The following is an 18451-nucleotide window of genomic DNA, read 5'->3' as shown; positions in this document are numbered from 1 at the left end:
GAATCCGCTAGCTGAGAGCAAGCTTAGACTATACAATTATGTTGAATTCCAATGGCAGATCCAGATCAAGTTTGTCTGCTCTGTATGGAGCAATCCTATTGCAATGGCAGAATGGGAGTGTGAGCTGTGTGTTCCAATGGCAGATTGGGACCAGCTGCTGATCCCGGATTGCTCCGTGGAGCAAAAATATTTGCTCCGCCGAAATCGGCAGATTTGACCGGAAGTCCTCGTGACGTATTTCCTTCACCCGCCTCTGCTTCCTGTCACGGTCGCCCGTTTCCGGTTGTGGGTAGCTATGGACGACATGGGAAACGTGGACGCCGCTTCGCGCCGTGCGATTTTGTTCGCGCTCCTAGACAGCTCCGACTCAGACAGTACAATTTCCAAGTCGAGTGATGATTCTTCTGACACGGACAGTGAAATGGGGTGGTGGGTTGCGCTTCCAAGCGCTTTTTCCTTTCTCTATTCTAGCGCCCTCTCACTTGATTTTCCTGTACTAAGTGCCCCCGCGGGAGCGCACGCATTCCCTTCGCAGATGTGGTGTGCGCACATGAGAGCGATCTCAGTCGGAGCGACGCGCTCCGACGCGATCCGGCCGAGCGCTCGCGATCTACCATTGGAATTCAATTAGACTTCTGGCGAATCACTTCGCCTCCTGAGAGCGAGCTACCAGAGTGCTGCTGTAAGCACTGTTTGAAGTTCAGCTGTCTGAGACAGAAGGATGTAAACGAATATCAGCGGGAATACGGAACACACGTCAAAGCATTGCGTGTTTACTGTATATACCGTCGACCCGCAACAAATTACGTCATCGTCTGACCACTCCATTTTTTTACCCTGCTTGGATGGCACTGTTACCTTAGCTTTCCGGCGAATATCTTGTTGAATTGTCATCGCTGTGGATAAGTTAATGATTTTCGCCATAGCCGATTTTCGTCGACATTGTACTTCAATGGCTACCTGCATGGCCTCTGCAACGTTAGCCGCAATGAAAGTGCCGACAAAGCTACCCGTCAAACCCATGGTGAACGTGAAATCACCTCGATACTAGTGTCAAGAACGGATACAGCTCGGCACATCAGCGGTATTGCCCATATTATTACTCAAAGAAAATGAAATGCACCGGAGTTCACCAATCACCGCCTATATGCATGGACTAGCATATGAGACTATAACTGTTACCTGGTTATAACCGACGGGAAGAAACGGCACTATGCCGCTTCTGAGATTAGTAGGAGTTTCTTTCACAAACGCTTACTTATTCCAAATTGAAATGGCGAACAGTCCCAACTGCAGCACATGTGGTGTCGAAGAAACGACCAAACATCTCCTGTGTGACTGCCCCACGTACGAAGAGAAGTGCCCTTCGGACAGCTTTAGGGCACTTGGACGACAGGCCTTTTACAGAGGAGAAGATCTTGGGCCTGTGGCCGCGTGCGTCTGCTATGTGCAGGGCCACAAAGTCGCTGCTGCATTTCTTGAAATGCACAGGCCTATAGCACCGCTTGTGACTGACTCAGCAATGAAAGCTTGCGTGTGCAACCGTGCAAACTGTGAACTTGCCTCTTCCTTCTTCTCTTTCTATCCACTTTCCCCCTTCCCCAGTGCAGGTTAGCCTACAGGGCTCAGCCTGGTTAACCTCCTTGCCCTTCCCTTGTTACTTCGCTCTCGCACACTCTCTTTCGCCACACGTCTCTTCATGAATGCGGTGGAATTTAGGGCAAGCTTATATGAGAGACTTACGATACAAGTTATTAGGTATCTTCCAGAGCTGAGCTCCGTTTCTACCTTCATTGAATGGGCCTTACATGGGATTAGAGCGCTTATAGTAAATCAGCCCAAACGATAGATACGTTGCTATAGGTGCCTTCCAATACTTATTATAATGGGTTTATGCCTGTGTGTGTGTGTAAGTACGAGTCACTCACGCAATAATAATGAAAAAAAAAAAACCTTTGTTGAGGCTGAGAAAGGAGGACGACAAGCGATCGAGAAGGTATACACCCGGTAAGTAGATTCCACGGAAGCTGGAGTTTCCGCTGATCCGCATACGCTGTGTTTTTGGCGGATGCGTTCTACTATATACAATAAAATTAAAAGAGCATTCTCACCTGTACATAGCCCACTACAGCCTGCATGTCTGCTGCTTAAAAAAGAAAAAAAAAAACTCAATTTATCATCAAGGGTATGCTCTCACCCTCGCTTTCAGTCCCATATTGCAGGCAAAAACGTTGCGACATAGATTTTAGCCTTAGCGAAATATAATAATTTTAGTCAGTGAACAACAAAAAAAAGTTATTATTTATTAACTAGCTGGGCCGACGAAGTTCATTGTGAAAGTCAGGCCTGGAAACGAATGCTTTTATATACATATACCAGTCACTGGCTTGAAAGAGGGTATCAGAAGGGCGTGCAAATAAAGTTAAAGAAAAGTGTAAAGCAGATAAAGGCGAGCTTGAGCAGGAAATCCAGTGGGAGCTGGTTTCCTGCACTGGATCCATTTGTTACTTGACCCCTGTGACGTCGGTTTAGAGCATGGTCGTATAGCTCAAATCCCCCGAAGAAGGCAAGCGTCTAGCGCCCGCCGTCTACTTGCTGGATTAGCGAGGTCGAGAGCTGGGTGTATATCACAGAGGATCGCGCCGATGACAAACGCCGAAGCGGGGACGCAGCGCCACTTGAAATGCACAAGTGCGCTTGCCGGACATTTTTCACGAAGCAGTGCACATGTCTTGGAAGAGAGATCGCGAAAATCACGCGCATGTGGCTTATAGCCAAGTTCGATCGCCTCGAGAAGCGCGTGCTTATTTATGTGTCTACAGCAGCCACATAGTCCGTTCGGTTTCGCTTTACTTTGGATCACCGGTAGCTTTCTTTCTTCTCTCTATCTCTCTCTTTCTTTCTCTTTCTCATGTTTATGACGAATACCGCATACGTAGCACGTGCATAACACCGTGTCACGAGCTAGATGACAAAGGCGACGAGGGAGCTGCAGAATATATGCTAAAGTTGGAGCCTTTTTTCAAATATTCCATGCCACCTCCGTACTCTATAGGTTCAATTCAACGTATGCGAAAACCGGCAGACGTGCAGTAAAGTAGCTAGCTGTTATGAAGCACTTCGGAATTATAGTGTCATGCGCGAGCGATACTCAAATGGCTGCATGCGTCTCATAATGACAGCTTCAGCCATTGTATATGTACATGGTATATAGTGTACGTACATATACACACGTTGGGCGCACTATGGCCCAGGCATTGCATGCTTTTGGATGTTAAAGCGCACGTGAATATAACAGCCTGCGAAGAGACCATAGTCACCTGACGGCAGTATTGATAGGTTGCACATAAGTCCTGAAAGGTGGTACATATCAGACGAACCGAGCAATGGTGATGCGCTGCCCTTCAAGATAGGTGACGGGGTCATTACAGACATTTGGTAGAGGTATAGGTAAGTTGATACATTGCAATTTATATAGCAAAACCTAATTACTTGATGCAGAATAGGCGACTATATTGGTCACCACCGCCATTCAAAGGGGATGCTATTTGGAATCACCACCCCGACTTTCAACGTCATCATCAAGTAACGCAAGTGCTGGTTGGCGTGCTACAGAGAGAAGTGCGTGCAGAGGCAGTAAAGGCTGTTTTCGGAAGAGCGCGCATTATAAATAGGGAAGCAAACGCTTATTCACGCTTGAGTCTGCATAGTCTCTTGTCTTTGTTACTGCACGTCGGAGATGGTACTGTATCGAATGTGGGAGACCTTGATGATCGAAGCAAACTCCGTCAGTCAGTAATGACACGCTCGTGGGCAGCGTTTCAGTATATGCGCCGAATTTTGAACAGCGGCTCCATTGCTAACACAGCATTCGCTTCATGTGAAGGTATACGACGCGAAAAATGTTAGGCGCAAAAAGATGAAAACAGACCGGTGTGGATCACAGAGCAAACTGGCATCGCCGATATTCGAGTTGACGTTAAGAGAAAAAAAAAAGGAGCTATATAGGCAGGTGATGAAATGCGTATAGGAAGGATAACCGGTGGACCGTTAGAGTTACAGAATTCGTACCAAGAGAAGGGGAGCGCAGTCGAGGACGGCAGAAAATTAGGTGGAGTGATGAACTAGCCCAAGACAGTGGTAATTGGCCTTCATCCTACCAGAAGACATAAAAATAGTCTGATGATGATGACGACGACGGCGATGATGACATGACGCAATATTTGCGTATACGTCTATCAGGGTCAAACTTTACAATAATGCAAATGCTCATTGCTACTTCATATATATATATATATATATATATATATATATATATATATATATTAGCGAGTATACTGCAGCGAAATAAAAAACAAGTTCTTCTTTCTTCTTTTTTGGTGTTTCCACCAAGAACTTAAAAGAAGTCGTTGATGCAGATTTACTGCGCTCGATGATGAGAAATGAAACTGAAATAACATCTAACAAACGTACCCACTGCGTTAAGCCACCAGATTAATAGCTTCTACACGCATTCCACCTAAATATTTATCTGAAAAAAAAAATTTTTTTCCCTCGCCTTTTCCTTCGAAAAGTGATGTTTTAGCCTAACGGAAGAAAAGTTCAAATATCAGTCTGATTGCGGCGAGTAAATGCACCCTCATTAGGGCCAGGTGGCGCGCGAGCGACGAAATTAAAATTTGAACTTGGAAAGGGCCCGATTCCCGCCTAATGCCCACTCCGGTGTCTTTTTGCTCCGTCACTTTCTCGGTCGTTCTGGACGCGCTGTTTTACTTCTTTTTCACCATTGGCTGGCTCACAGTTCAGAGACGACGTTTCCTTTCTCCACTCCCCTTCCGCGTTCTTTTCCTTTTCTTCTCTCTCTCTTCTTGCTTTTTCTCTCTCGACGACTTTCGAATGAGGCTTTGCTTGCTGTTGGTCTGACCGGCGAGTAACTTTTAACGCACGAAACAGCAGAAGAAGGAAGCTAGGTATGCCACGAAACGCACACACACACGCCCAAAACGAACGAGAAATCGGTCGCAAGAAAAAGAAGCGTGCGCGTGTTTGTGCGTGTGTGCCCCATTAAACCCTCGTTTCCAGCCAACGCTAATGAGCGGCGCCCCCCCCCCCCCCCCCCCCCCCCCCCTTGTTCGCGCGCAGCGCTACCACGAAGACCTTCGCGCGAGTTCGAAGCAAAACCTCGCCCTACCAACGCCCCACAGAACGCACCTCGCCTTCCGCACCGACCGCCGCCCTCTTCTTGGCCTGAACTCCCGGCAGCCTGCCGCCAGACCAGGCCAGCAGTAGCTGCGCCGGGGGCTCGAACGTAGCAAGCACAGGTTCTCACGCGGAAGCAGCGCCAACAACGCAAGAGTGACACGAAAAGAATGGAACGCACGTGCGTGGCAGGAGCCAGGAGGAGGAGGGAGGAGGCCGCGGTCGCTGATGCCCGCGCCTGCGTCGGTGGTGTGCGAAGCTGTGCGTACGCGTGTGCGCTCGCACATGTATGTGCGAACGTGTGCGTGCGTATGCGCGTATACTGCGGCCCGCGCACAAGCGTATACGCACGCACAGCGTCTGCCCGCGCGCGTTTCTGGAGAGCGGACGCTGCAGGATGAGATAATCGATAGGCGAGGGCGCCTCGGTTTCCCCGTGCCAGGACGCGACAATGGCCCTGACGAGAGTTTAACCAGCGCCCGCGGGCCATCTCTGGGCGTTTGTGCGGCTGCGACCCCGGGGTGGGGGGAGAAGGCCGGCACACGACCGCCGGGTGGCGGAGGTTTGAGAGTGGTTTGGTTACCGGTAGTTTGGATATGGGCCTCGTTCCTTAACTACAGTTTAATCGTTTTGGGGTTTCGTTTGAGTTCGTTTACCGCTCTTTCTGTCTCGTGACCTCTTGTTTTTCAACCTGGATCCTCGGCAGCGTGGTCGAATGCTGGTGCCCATCGTCCGTTTAGCTTAGTGCAAGTTTAACAACGGCCAACATTACCTGCCAACGCTTCAAACGCCCTGAATGGTGAACTCATTGATTTCTCCAAGACGCAAGAATGGTCAATAATATCTGAATTGACCTCCTCCTTTGTCCCTCGCCCCGCCATGATGGATCCATTTCCGGGGGGCGGAATCGTTCTATGGTTTCTCAATAATCGTTTTAACAGCAGCAGCAGCAACAACAACATATACTTTGCGCCTCGTCCTTCACAGTCGTCATGGGGACGCTTAATTAAATTCGATAGCATTTATTCAATCTGTGACTCTGGTTTCGGATGCCCAGGAGCCCAGGGCCGTAAAATATGTGCATTACTTATAACTACATAAAGCCAACAAATTGAAAGGGAAAACGGCATTGCGGGAGCTCGATTGGTAAGAGCATCGCACGCAGAATGCGAAGACGAACCTGCAGTTTTAGGCAAGCGTACACCGATTGGGGTGTATATTTGCCGCACAACGATAATCGTCATCTGTCTTGATAGCGTTTCCTTTCTTGAAAACGCGGTGCTCGCTACTTTCCTGTCTAGAATGCTCTGTCATGCTGATAACGCGTATGCCGTTCGTGACTTGGAAGTACCGGGCTCGCGGCGTTAAAGAAAGGAAATACGGCCAAGACAGATGACGGTTATCGTTGTGGGGCAAGATACGACCCAAAGTGCGTAAATTTGTTTAAGGCAGCCAGTTCTTTTTGTTCCACCTCCGCTTCCATTTATTTATAACTTCTACATTTTAAATAAATAAACAAGTAATTCTCGCTGTGATTTCCTTGGTAATATGTTGGCTTTATGTAGTTGTGTCTATATATATATATGCGCGGGAACCTTTGGACTTGACTGATCCGTTAGACGTGAGCTAAGTACTCATAAGCTTACCAGGAAAATGATTTGGGAGGACTTTCCGTCCATCTTGCATGCCATGGACAGCGCCGCAGGACTTCACTGCCAATGAAGGTCAGAATACTGCGGTCGCCAGACGTCACTGCGGAAAATATTACAAGAATGTTGGTGAGACCTGATGGGAATCATGCAGAAGCTATCGAACTGTCGTCGTTCAAAAACTTCGTCTTTCCAAGAAATCTTGTGACGTTAAGATGAGTGTGCAACATGCTGCAAATCACACATTCCGTTTTTCTTTCTTTTCTTTTTCTGGTACACAGATGCTTCACCAGGAAAGAAGAGACGAGGAGGACAGACACGAAACAAGTGCGCTACCATGACTAATTGACAACTCGGTAGACAGGTTTTACGAGTACATGCGAATAAAATGCCCATAGCATTAGAGTACTTTGAATTACAGTCGAAGTACTTCTGTAGCTTTTCATATTTGAGGCATATAACACAGTAAAAATAGATGTTGCATTCTTTTTTCACGGTTAAGGAAACAACACAAGACTAATGCATGGACTTATAGCTAGCTCAGAAGCAGTACCTACAGCCACAAGGAACTGCACTTAGGACAACTTTTTATTCTGTGCGTAACGTGGCAACTTTTATCAGCCAAATTACATACTAATAACGCACTTGATATTGGTACGCTTTCATCGCCAGCAAATACTCTTCTAAACGCGAGAAGAGAGGGGGTTAACCGAGGGTCCCGATATTTATTAGTCATATCATGAGAAGCCAACAAACACTGACACCAAGGACAACATAGGGGAAATTACTTGTGTTTAATAAATGAAATAAAGAAACCATAAATTAATGGAAATTAAAGTGGATGAAAAAACAACTTGCCGCAGGTGGGAACCGAACCCACAACCTTCGCATTTCGCGTGCGATGCTCTACCAATTGAGCTACCGCGGCGCTGTTTCCCCATCCACTTTCTTGGGTATCTATGTGTCCTAGTAGAACCCTGGGAGTGTTAGCCAGCGCCATCACTCACATACCTTGGCGGCTGACGTGGAACGTCTTTCTTGCCGCAGGCGTCACGAGAACGTGATCTTTTTGGGTGAAGGCAACTGGTCAATAAACCCACACATGCTACCTGAAGGCATCAATGTTGCCGGATTCGAGACCCTCGTTATGTAATAAACGAGAAGAGAGGGGGTTAACCGAGGGTCCCGATATTTATTAGTCATATCATGAGAAGCCAACAAACACTGACACCAAGGACAACATAGGGGAAATTACTTGTGTTTAATAAATGAAATAAGAAACCATAAATTAATGGAAATTAAAGTGGATGAAAAAACAACTTGCCGCAGGTGGGAACCGAACCCACAACCTTCGCATTTCGCGTGCGATGCTCTACCAATTGAGCTACCGCGGCGCTGTTCCCAAGAAAGTGGATGGGGAAACAGCGCCGCGGTAGCTCAATTGGTAGAGCATCGCACGCGAAATGCGAAGGTTGTGGGTTCGGTTCCCACCTGCGGCAAGTTGTTTTTTCATCCACTTTAATTTCCATTAATTTATGGTTTCTTTATTTCATTTATTAAACACAAGTAATTTCCCCTATGTTGTCCTTGGTGTCAGTGTTTGTTGGCTTCTCATGATATGTCTTCTAAACGCGGTCACTCCTGCTCCATCATGGCAAGAGATCGGCAATTATTAGAAGTCAGAACGCGCAGTCCTCCCATACAGAGTAAGGCACAAGGTCACTTTCCTTGAAAATAAGACGTCATTGAAGAAGAAATCATTTGTTGAATATACAAAGGTTGCGATAAAGAAATGTTTACTTATTTTCTTGCTTAATTGATTAATAGAAGTGTGTTCATATTTTATTTTGTGAACAATATATGGATTGGTTAAAGAAAGAAGAGCTAAATTTAACAGCAAGGTCACGCAGCCAATTTAATAACGTTGTGCTTTCGGCTGCCTATAATAAGCTGTGATCTTCAAATCTTTCATCCTCACTGATAAAGTGGTAAAGTGATAAAGGTAATGCGATAAAGTGATAAGTGGTAAAGCGATAAAGCTGAATAAAATTCACGAGTTAATTTCTTAACATTTTTTATCTCAGGGCACACGTTGCGATTGCGGGATTGAATCAGGCGAGATTACAAATAAGGTACACTTTTAGTAGGTTTCCCCAATACAAGCACAATCTTTGTGGAATCTTGGGCCAAATTCTCTTGTGATATGCAACGGTGTTCAGCGTAGCTCTATTTTACAAGAAACGCAGGTAAGGCACTGTGCGGGAGTATGAATGAATATTTGAGGTTTAATGGCGCAAGGGCCAGGTGTGGCCAAATAGCGCCAACTGTGCGGAAGTATTAAGGTGCGCTGATTGTGCTGGCCACACATACACGCGCAAGTATGCAGTGTTTTATTTTCATAACGGCGCTTCATGCAGTTCGACTGGCCCGAGCACTGGTGCAGTCTACAAAGCTGTGATTGGAATCTAGAAAAATTGGTTGAAGCACGGCAGGCGAGAGCGACATCACAGCTGCGGCACGCGACGCGTGTGCATGTAAGAATAATAAATATACCAAGTTGCATGAGTTGGTTTCCACTGTTATTGAATGTACGGAGCGCAAGAAAGGGACGAGGACCAAATAAAGGACTGGGCGCGCGCTCATCCAGTCTTTTATCATTTCCTCGTGATGCAAGATTCACTATTTATGACGTAAGAATAGCACGTGTGTAGGGATGAATAAATGACGTGCCTAGCTTTCGCTTCAATATGGTACGAATTTGAGCCTGTCGGCACACGATATTTCGCACGGAGTAGCGCAGAGTGAACCACGACAAAATACGAAGGTCATGCACTAACAAGACCAAATTTCTACCACGATTTTTTTTTTCAAATTTGATTTCTCGTGCCACCTTGTGTTGTCCTGTGCCCTTCTTGTGTTGTGTTTCGCCCTGCGACACACAATGCGAAGTAGGTTTTGTTGTTAGCTTTGATATTACACGCTTGCTTGTGGTTGCCACGTGTGTATGCATGGCTCGCTTGAACAGTTGTTCTCGAGATCAAAGGGAAGGTGCTAAGCCTGCCCTGTGACCAGGCAAAGCCGGCCTCCGTTTCGATTAAAAGGACTACTCGCATCAGAGGTGACCCAGAATTCGCACTGCCTTTATTGTGTTCATGGTGGTCTACCTTGATATTGCTACCATGACTATATGTGCCTCGACGAATTTTACCCCCCTCCCCCCCCCCCCCCTACACGTGGTGGCTCTATATGTGTGGCATTCTGTTGCTGAGCACGAAGTGCTGCGTTTGATCCCGTGCCCCGTGGAGGCCGCATTTAGATGAGGGCCAGATGCAAGAACTTCCATTGTACTTATACTTAGGTGTACATTAAAGAGCCCCAGGTGGTCAAAAATAACCCATATTCCTCCATTATGGCATCTTGCATAGCCCCAGCTATACTGTGATACCTTAAGCCCTCCTCCCTCCCCCCCCCCCCCCCCCCCCCCGCCACCCATAAATCCATAATAAACACTGACGCAAGAAATGGCACCTTCTTACCTCTCACCTACTGCCTTGATGAATACCAATAGACCGAATAAAAAAGAAAGGAAGAACTTTGCGCATGTTTGAAGGCTCAGTTTAAGTGCTGTAAACCGGTTGCGCTGCTTGCGAAGAAGGTAAATTTGGACAACCGTAGTCAGATGGGCATCTAACCCGGCGTAGTTGAAATCTTAAGATCTGGTCGCGCACTGCAGCGTGTACTACCAATATAAGCTCGCTACCACAAATACGTCACCCCCAGAAAACGGCACCATCCTTTGTGAAGCCGCACCCGGGATGAATATATATATAAACATTCATATATATGAAAAAAAAAAAACAGCAAGTAAAATGCAACTACAAGGAGAAGACGAACCGAGGAAGCGGGTGACGTGGAAATCGTGTCAATGAGGTTAAAAAAGCGTGAAAGGCGGACAATGGCTGCGAATAAAGTGGCCGAAAAATTGCAAATACTAAGCATATCACACATAGGGGGGGGAAAGAAAAAAACGGGAAAGGGGGGGGGGTAGCTGAAGGGTGGCACCGTCTGTAAACACAATTTTTCTCTCCTCTATCCTACCGCTCTTTTTTTTTTTTTTTGCTCTCCTTTTTCAGAGACTTGGTTGGCGGAGACAGTGAAGCGTCGCGGAAAGGCGGAAGCACGGAACTTATAACGTGATAAAAAGCGACCGGGCATAGGAGAATAAGCCGCAAAAGAAAGAACGATGCCGTGAATCAAGCTCCGCCCCAGTGAGAAGCAATAAATGAAAGTCGGAAGAGGTTGCGAGCCAAAAGGGGGAGAGCAATAAAAAGAAAGCACGCACGCAAACCCTACGAGAAATAAGTCCGAGGAAGAGACGACGAAGAAACGACGAAGAGACGACGAAGAGACAAGAAGGAGGAAGAGAATACGGGAACGAAGCTATAGTGCGCGAGTCCCGATAAAATGAGGAACTAGTCCTTTTCCCGTCTCCACCACCGCCAAGTTCCTTTATCGCAGCCAGCCCGAGTAAAAATGGGGATGAATCGGAGAGAAAAAGTTTCGAGATTGAACGCTGGGTTCCTGGGATTGATAGAACGAGGAGGCTCCGAAAGGAGGAGAGAAGGCAAACAAATGTGTGTGTGTCCTGGCCCAGAAAGAAAGGAGGTGGAAGTTTGAGTGTGTTTGGGTGCGCGAGTGTTCTTTTTTTTTTTTGTCTGTGCTGAGTGGAAGCGAAACTGAAGAAAGAAAAGACACGCAGGATCGTATACACTGATACACACGCGAGCGCTTACGTGGTACGGAGTGGGAAAGGGTAAGCACAAAAAAAATGCCGCACTGTTTCCAAACGAAGGCTGCTGAGAAAGCGACGTGCGCTATAGAGTGAACAGAGAAAAAGAAAAGAAAGAAAGAAAGGAAAGCGAGAGGTAAACGTAAAAAGAAACATACCGGAGTGAAGGAAAGAGGTGCTATTCGTCAGGCTAAGGAAGGGGCGTTTCCTTCGCTTCCATGTATGTAGCCGACTGTTTCTTCTCGGCGACAGAAGCGAACACACAAAAGAAAAACGCAGGAGCCGCAGCTATCGAAGAAGCGACTGCAGTAGAGAAGAGAAACAAGAAAACGGTAAGAAGGGCGAAACGTTACAATCTTGCGAAGAAGCCGAACGCGCGCCTCCTCGAGCATGTGCGGACGGGGACGAGGAATGGGATCAGTCTTGCGAGGACGAAGGCTTAAGGAAACTTTACGGAGTGGGATATCACTTAAGGAGGCTCGGTCATGGCGACCGTCGCGATAGGTCGCCGACAAGCAGCTCTCTCGCGTGCGACGCCTGACAGAGAGATGCGATCTGGATCGAGCTCTGGAAAGAAAAGAAACGCCGGAAGGAAACGGGGTTAGGTGGTATAGGAGATAAAAGCGAGCGAAGTAAACGCAGGAGCATGTGATAATCCGACACAAAGCAGGCATTCAGGATGCGAATTCTGGTGAGGGTGAGGAATGCCGACTTCCAGGAAACATCGGTAAGAGTGAAACAACTTAGGACGGTTCTTTCGAAAGGTCAAATATTCGATTTCGCTGATGTGCAGCCTGCCTTATAGAAACTCTCGAATCTAGTTTTCTTCCGGCAGTGGCCGTATTGAACTGTTTCAAAGACTGCCATCCGTCGAAAGTCGAACGCACACCGAGGCTGCGATAAGAATCTTTCAAAGTGTATTTTCTCGTAAATTGAAAATAAACTTCTTTTATCACATTGCTTTCTTCTTCGAACTTCAATTTTTCAACAAAACCACGCAAACAACGCGCTTTCCCCCTTTAAGGTTAAGGATTACATAATCGACGTACCTAACAGCCCTGTCTGTATCAATTCTATCCCCGGGCAGTCGAAGTTAGCTGTGTTCTTTCGGACATACCCAACGGAAGTTCAATGTTGACTGTAACAGATAATGATATCACGCGCCCCATTTCTAAGTGTTACTAAGTGGTCTGAATCCCACTTTCTCATTTTACCGAAAAATATCACGAGGAGTTACTGTCTTCTTTACAGTTGTTCTTTCTTTTCGGTTATAATCCACCTTTAACTGCACAGGCAACCAACGTGAGCGCAAGCACGCGCAGCAGAAAGATCGCGATACTATCTTGCATAAACAATAACGCGGGCCATTTAAAACAATGACCCGCATCCCGGAACATTGCCGCCGTCTCGGGCGTCCGTACGACCTTGGCGGGTCACAAGTATGCAAGAAGCGGCGCGCGCGCATAACACCAACAAGGGAGGAACGAATCAAAGCAAAACGACAAGCAGGAAAAGGAAAGCATCGTGGTTGGGACCCAGGACCCCGGGAGCCTGTTCGCGCCGTCAAACTTCTTCCGCGGCGCCCCTGGTTTAGGGAAAGGCAGCTGCAAATTCTGTTCGGGGCGCAGGGAGGCCCGGTGCTGCCGGGAGCGCGCAGTGCTTTGCCGGCGGCCAGATCGAAGCAGCCCGCCCGCCTCTTCTCCCCTCTGGGGAGGATAGGGCTGCAGCGACGTGAAGGGGCGGTGCTCAGCGGCGGCCTGCAGCCCCGTCCTCCTCTATCTCTCGCTCGGCCTCCTTCTCGCCACATATTGATCAACGGCGCCGTTCCGTGTGTACATTCTCGGGCACCGTGCCATATCTCGCGGCACCCTTGAAATAATCGAAGCATGGCAAAAAGAGATCGGCACACGCCCCGACAGAGCACAAGAGCGCCCGGTGCTATGCCCGGGCTTTACTGTCCGCGTGTCTGGGGCTCGCGGCGAAAGGGAGGGAGGGGGGGGGGGGGGGTGTTCGACGCTGGAAGGGGTGGTGGGGGTGGTGCGACGTCGGGCTAGGAGAAGGAGAAGAATCCGGGTCAGGGAGAATCTCGGTTAAAGGCCATCTCCATCTCGTACCCCCCCCCCCCCCCCCCCATCCCATCCCTTCCCTCTGCTTCGCAAGCCCGTCGCGCGGCGGCCGAACACGACGAGAGAGCCCGGCGCTATCTGCCTACACGGGTATTCGTCATCGCCCCGCTTGTGGGGGAGGAGGAGTGAGAAGGGGGTTGGAGAGGAGAACGCATACGCACGACGGTTCCGCTCTGTCTCACTATCTTTCTCTCTCTCTCTCGGCCTGCAACGCAGAAGCGTGGACGCGTGGTGTTGCGCCATTTCGCGGCCTTCCAACATGCGGAAGTCCGTGACACTGGCTGCGTAGGCGAACAACTCTGCGTTTTTTGGCAGCCGAAAGTATATGTAAACAACACGAGCATGCGGTAACACTTTTGCTTTGGCCTAACTTTGTTGTCTGTGGCGACCTTGCCGCACCACGGCAGTGTTACATCGATCAAAAGAGTCATATGGGAATGCGGCTGTCGTCGTGTCTGCATGTCATTCATCTCCGTTGGGTTTAATCAGAAACGCAGTGTTGTTTCGAAGCTAGGCGGTAATTTGGCCCGCTCGTTTGGCGGTTGTTTTCGTGTGTGGAGTATATGCTCAGGCACAGAAGCACCAGCTCGCCGTTAAGCGTGTAAGCGAGTGACAACAGCAAGCGCTGTGGAGCGTCGCGACATCCCCGAGGGTGTCGTTCATTTTTGTACATAAGAAGCATACGCAGAAGCCATAAAATATGCGTACTGAGCTTCCAACTTTGAAGATCAAAATCTTAAATAACGAGCGGTTCTGTTGTGTTACATTAGTTCCTCCCTTAGCCTACATTCCTGTACGGTGCGAATGTTGCCGCTTGGCAGTCTGTTTATCACGACCGACGTCCGTGAGTCAGAGCGGACAATGGTAATTCGACATCGTATTTTGCAATACGTGCGGAAAGCATTACTGGAGTAAGTCGTGAACGTGGTAGTATAATCGACGCTTTTGAAGTATGAAAGAAGATTGTTGAAGCAGCTGAAAAAGGAGAGGAGAAGAAAACAAAAGTCGGCATTCACAAAATAGTTTCTCACAACTAGAGGGACTGCCACCCAATCATGTATATTGTGGGAGAGACATTAGCGGGGCTCTCTGCGAGTGGCAAACAACTCTTATAGGAACAAAACTCGGCCCCAGGTGCTCACGTTACAACAACCACTCGGAGCTCTCTAGCTGCTCTGGATCCTGATTTGAACTCAAGTTTTCCAAGCTATTCACTGTACCGCGAACGATCATTATCATTTTTGTTACAGAATATCGCAAGGACGCTATTGTGCTCGTTTTCAAAAGGTGTAGCTTTCGAAACTTTATAATACAACTGGGAACGGCGCAGAATAAAACAGAATTTTCTTTTTCACCAGCAGTGACGTCTTGATTGCGGTATCATGTATAAGGCAGGTTAAATCTTAGCAGATAACATTATACGGAAATTGAATTCGAACGAAGCCAGCCTGTAGGGATCGCGTGCAGAGGCAGGTGTCTAGACGTGGCTATACGTTTCAACGTCGTTCCAGCGTTATTTGGCAGCTCGTGAACAATGATCACAGTCACATTCCTTCGTCCTTCTCTTTTTCATTCTCGTCTTCCTCTGCTTCTCCTCGTCCTCTTCTTCCTCCTGTTTACAGTTGCGATTATTCAAGCCTTATGGGGGTAAAATTTAGCTGGAGAAGCAGCTGGATCCTTCCCCTGTTGACATTAAGAAAGCTCCTCCTCATCAAATAGAACGTATGCGTTTTCCAGCTACACTCCATGGAGTTGCGGCGGCGACGGATTTTGTTAGCGACAACAACCTAAAATTTTAGCACGCATGAGGCTCCCCATTGTGTTCTATAGTTTACGGCGGCCTTAAAGGGGGAAAACATTAAATGTGTGGTTTAGCATTCTGGAAGTGCGCAGCGGGTTAGGAAGAATGTTGTAATGGAAGGTGCCGAACTCACGAGCGTCCTTGCCTTCCACCCTCATTGCAATGCGGCCGCTGCGGCTCGGTATCAAAACTATTACTTATGTTTTGTAGTAGATGTGTCAAAACAGAATACATAGGCTACAGTGTTAGATTGTGCTCCTGGAAAGCCAGAAGTGTCAGTCTTACCGCGACAGAAAACTTGGTGAGGAAAAAAAAAGACGCACGAAAGGAAGACATACGGCGATAACACCTTTTAAATTCCCACTCCAGCTGCTCATGACGTCACGGATATTTTACAACGTTTATACGTGGAACGAGTTCAGTCTTCATCGATCAAGAATGTATTCCATATAGGAACGAAACACGCGAAATTAAAAGTTTGTACCACGTTTTCTCCGCCCCTAGTCAAAATTAATTGTCCAACAAACGCATATGTACGCATAGTGTTGAAGAAGACCCATTTAGAGTGATTTAATTGGTGCATCTTATACAGCCTTCTGTGAACGTCTATAGTGAAATCACGCTTAACTGAAATATGCGAAACCTGCAGGCGACGCCCTAATGGAAGTTCGATTGTAAGAACGTGACTAACGCATGCCCAGTATTTTCTTCCTTATTTGAGTGTACACTACTGGTAAGGAATTCGAACTGAAAAAGCTCCATGAGAGTCGCCTGCCCATTGTTCATGCGAGGTACGAGTAAACTCGACGTTCTGCAATGTTAAAGCACGTTCTAAACAGCCGCACCTAATGAAAATGGATATAAGGATGACATGGATTGCCTATAAACTTAAGTTATATAGTTATTTGTCTCTTTCTTCGCTTGCAGTAGAGAAAGTATGCGTACTGTCCATAGTCAAAGCCGTTAGCAACTATGTTTCCTTTGGTACAGTGTCGTCCACGTAGGCTTCCGAACTGGTTCCCTGCAGAAGGTTTATGGGCAATAATCGACAATAGAGTGTAGGTCCCTGTGCCTCCAAGCTACGCACTTCTGAATAGTGGCTAGCCGGGCTTGTTGCCACGAACGCATTCTTTAGCAAACAGCGCGAATAACGGGACACAGAAAAGAGACACACGATACAGCGCCTGTGTCGTGTGTCTCTTTTCTGTGTCCCGTTATTCGCACTGTTTGCTAAAGAACGTGTACCTATACACGTTCCCTCGACTTCACATTAAAACGTCCGCAAACTATGGAAACAATATTTTCTGAAAAAAAGTCGGGAATGTGAAGATCGCCTTTCAACGACGGTAATGGAGAGGTGCATTCCCAATATTCTGGGCGCCTTATTTCCAAAGCAGACGCTATCGACTAAGGAAAGACCCCGGCCGCAACCTCGTGCGGTGCCACCGCTTCTTTCTGTCGCAGACGTCGTATATACGCTCCGACGGCGAGAACAGCGCCTCGCAGCGGCAGGCGGGCGACCATGGGCGCAAGGAAGGCCATAGCAGCCAAGAAGCGCGCGCTCCCGTACGCGGTCATATATCTCATCTCGGGAATGAGTCGGCGCGGCCCATCCATCCTGCTCAGCGCTCCGGCGTCCCCGGGAGCCTCGGAAGGCTCCGCGAGACGCCGCGCCGTTCCCCGCTGAATTCCCGAAACCCTTTGGAGCGGCCCATCCGTCTTCATTTTAATAAACTCGGCACGTCAGCTGGGGGATCCGTGGGCGTTCGTTTAAAAAGTTAATTTCTGCGCATGCGCCTTATTTACCAACCCCTGCACGCGCGCACGCGCGACAAAGCCACGCCGCAAGGCAAGCGTTGACGGCTGGACTCCGCACGCGTCGGTACGGCGCGCGCTATATTTACACGTCGCAAAGTCCTTTTGGGGCGGTGTGTCGCCCAAGTCGTTGCGTGTCTGTGGCGTTCTATTAGAGTGGTGCGGCGCGACGCGAACGGGCCATTCGTCTCTTCCGCAGCTTGTTTAGGAGACCACTGGAAGCCGGCGTGAGTTGCGCGATTAAAGTTGTATGACGTGGAAAGGAAGCAGCACGGGGTATATACACTCAGTGCGTTCGAGAAACACCGGTGGGTGGGCCCACCTGAGGCCTTGGTATGGTGCAAGTGCGCTCCCCATGGATGTGGAATCGCGCCAAAGTTGTGCTGGCGTCGGGCGTAGGTTACGAGCTGTACCGTTAATCACCCTGCACGCGTAGACCGTTCGTTCTTTTGCGCGAAATGCGCCGCACAAGCGGGGCGTGGTTTCCTCGCCGACTGTATACGCGCGCGCTTCGGCGTGAATGTCGTGTCCCCTTTGTCTCCGACAGGTAACGGATGAAAGGGCTTATGCGACAACTTCCCGTTCCGTGTATATATAGCGCGTGAATTTCAATTATTATCCTAAAATTGTTAGCGTGCCTGCAAGGAGCTCTAGCATGCGGCGAGCATGACAAAAATAAAGCGGATTAAAGTGCACCAAGTATTCGATCGGTCAGTGGCCTGGATGCCTTTCTACAGGCTACAAAGAACTAAAGCCGGCTCGGTGATGGGAGGTCTATATATGTAGTTTCGCAAGTGCGCATGTGTCATTGAAGCTTCACTGCGTAAGACAGCCGCGTGTCGAATACATTAATTAATTGCGGAAATCTCAGGCTCTGCTTGAAGATTTTCTCTTGCAGCGTCTATACTTGCTCGCGCTAAGACAAGCTCCTGGCGCTATGTCCCAGTGTCTGCGATTGCCGGCTGCGTCACGTGGACATTGCGCTACGCCTGCAAGTGTCAACTGTATAGCCTCTGTATACCGCTGCGATGCAACCTTGCTCTATCGCGTTGGGTGGGGAGTGACATTGGAA

General features: G+C 48.3%; 1 protein-coding gene and 1 non-coding gene across 2 annotated transcripts in view; one reads left to right on the top strand and one right to left on the bottom strand.

The window, feature by feature from the left end:
• The window catches only part of LOC126530796 (uncharacterized), a 581130-nt gene that overhangs the window by 219740 nt on the left and 342939 nt on the right, over nt 1-18451 (bottom strand). Inside the window, exon 5 of the mRNA XM_055070478.1 lies at nt 6846-6951. Coding sequence (XP_054926453.1) covers nt 6846-6951 — 106 coding nt within the window. The remainder of the gene's footprint in view (nt 1-6845; nt 6952-18451) is intronic.
• TRNAS-CGA (transfer RNA serine (anticodon CGA)) lies at nt 8275-8347 on the top strand. Its single transcript has one exon. It is a non-coding gene; the product is annotated as a tRNA-Ser (tRNA).

Source organism: Dermacentor andersoni, chromosome 5 (assembly GCF_023375885.2).
Source record: "Dermacentor andersoni chromosome 5, qqDerAnde1_hic_scaffold, whole genome shotgun sequence".
Classification (NCBI taxonomy): domain Eukaryota; kingdom Metazoa; phylum Arthropoda; class Arachnida; order Ixodida; family Ixodidae; genus Dermacentor; species Dermacentor andersoni.
Note: the sequence above shows the minus strand (reverse complement) of the source record. Positions and strands in the feature narration are given on the sequence as shown.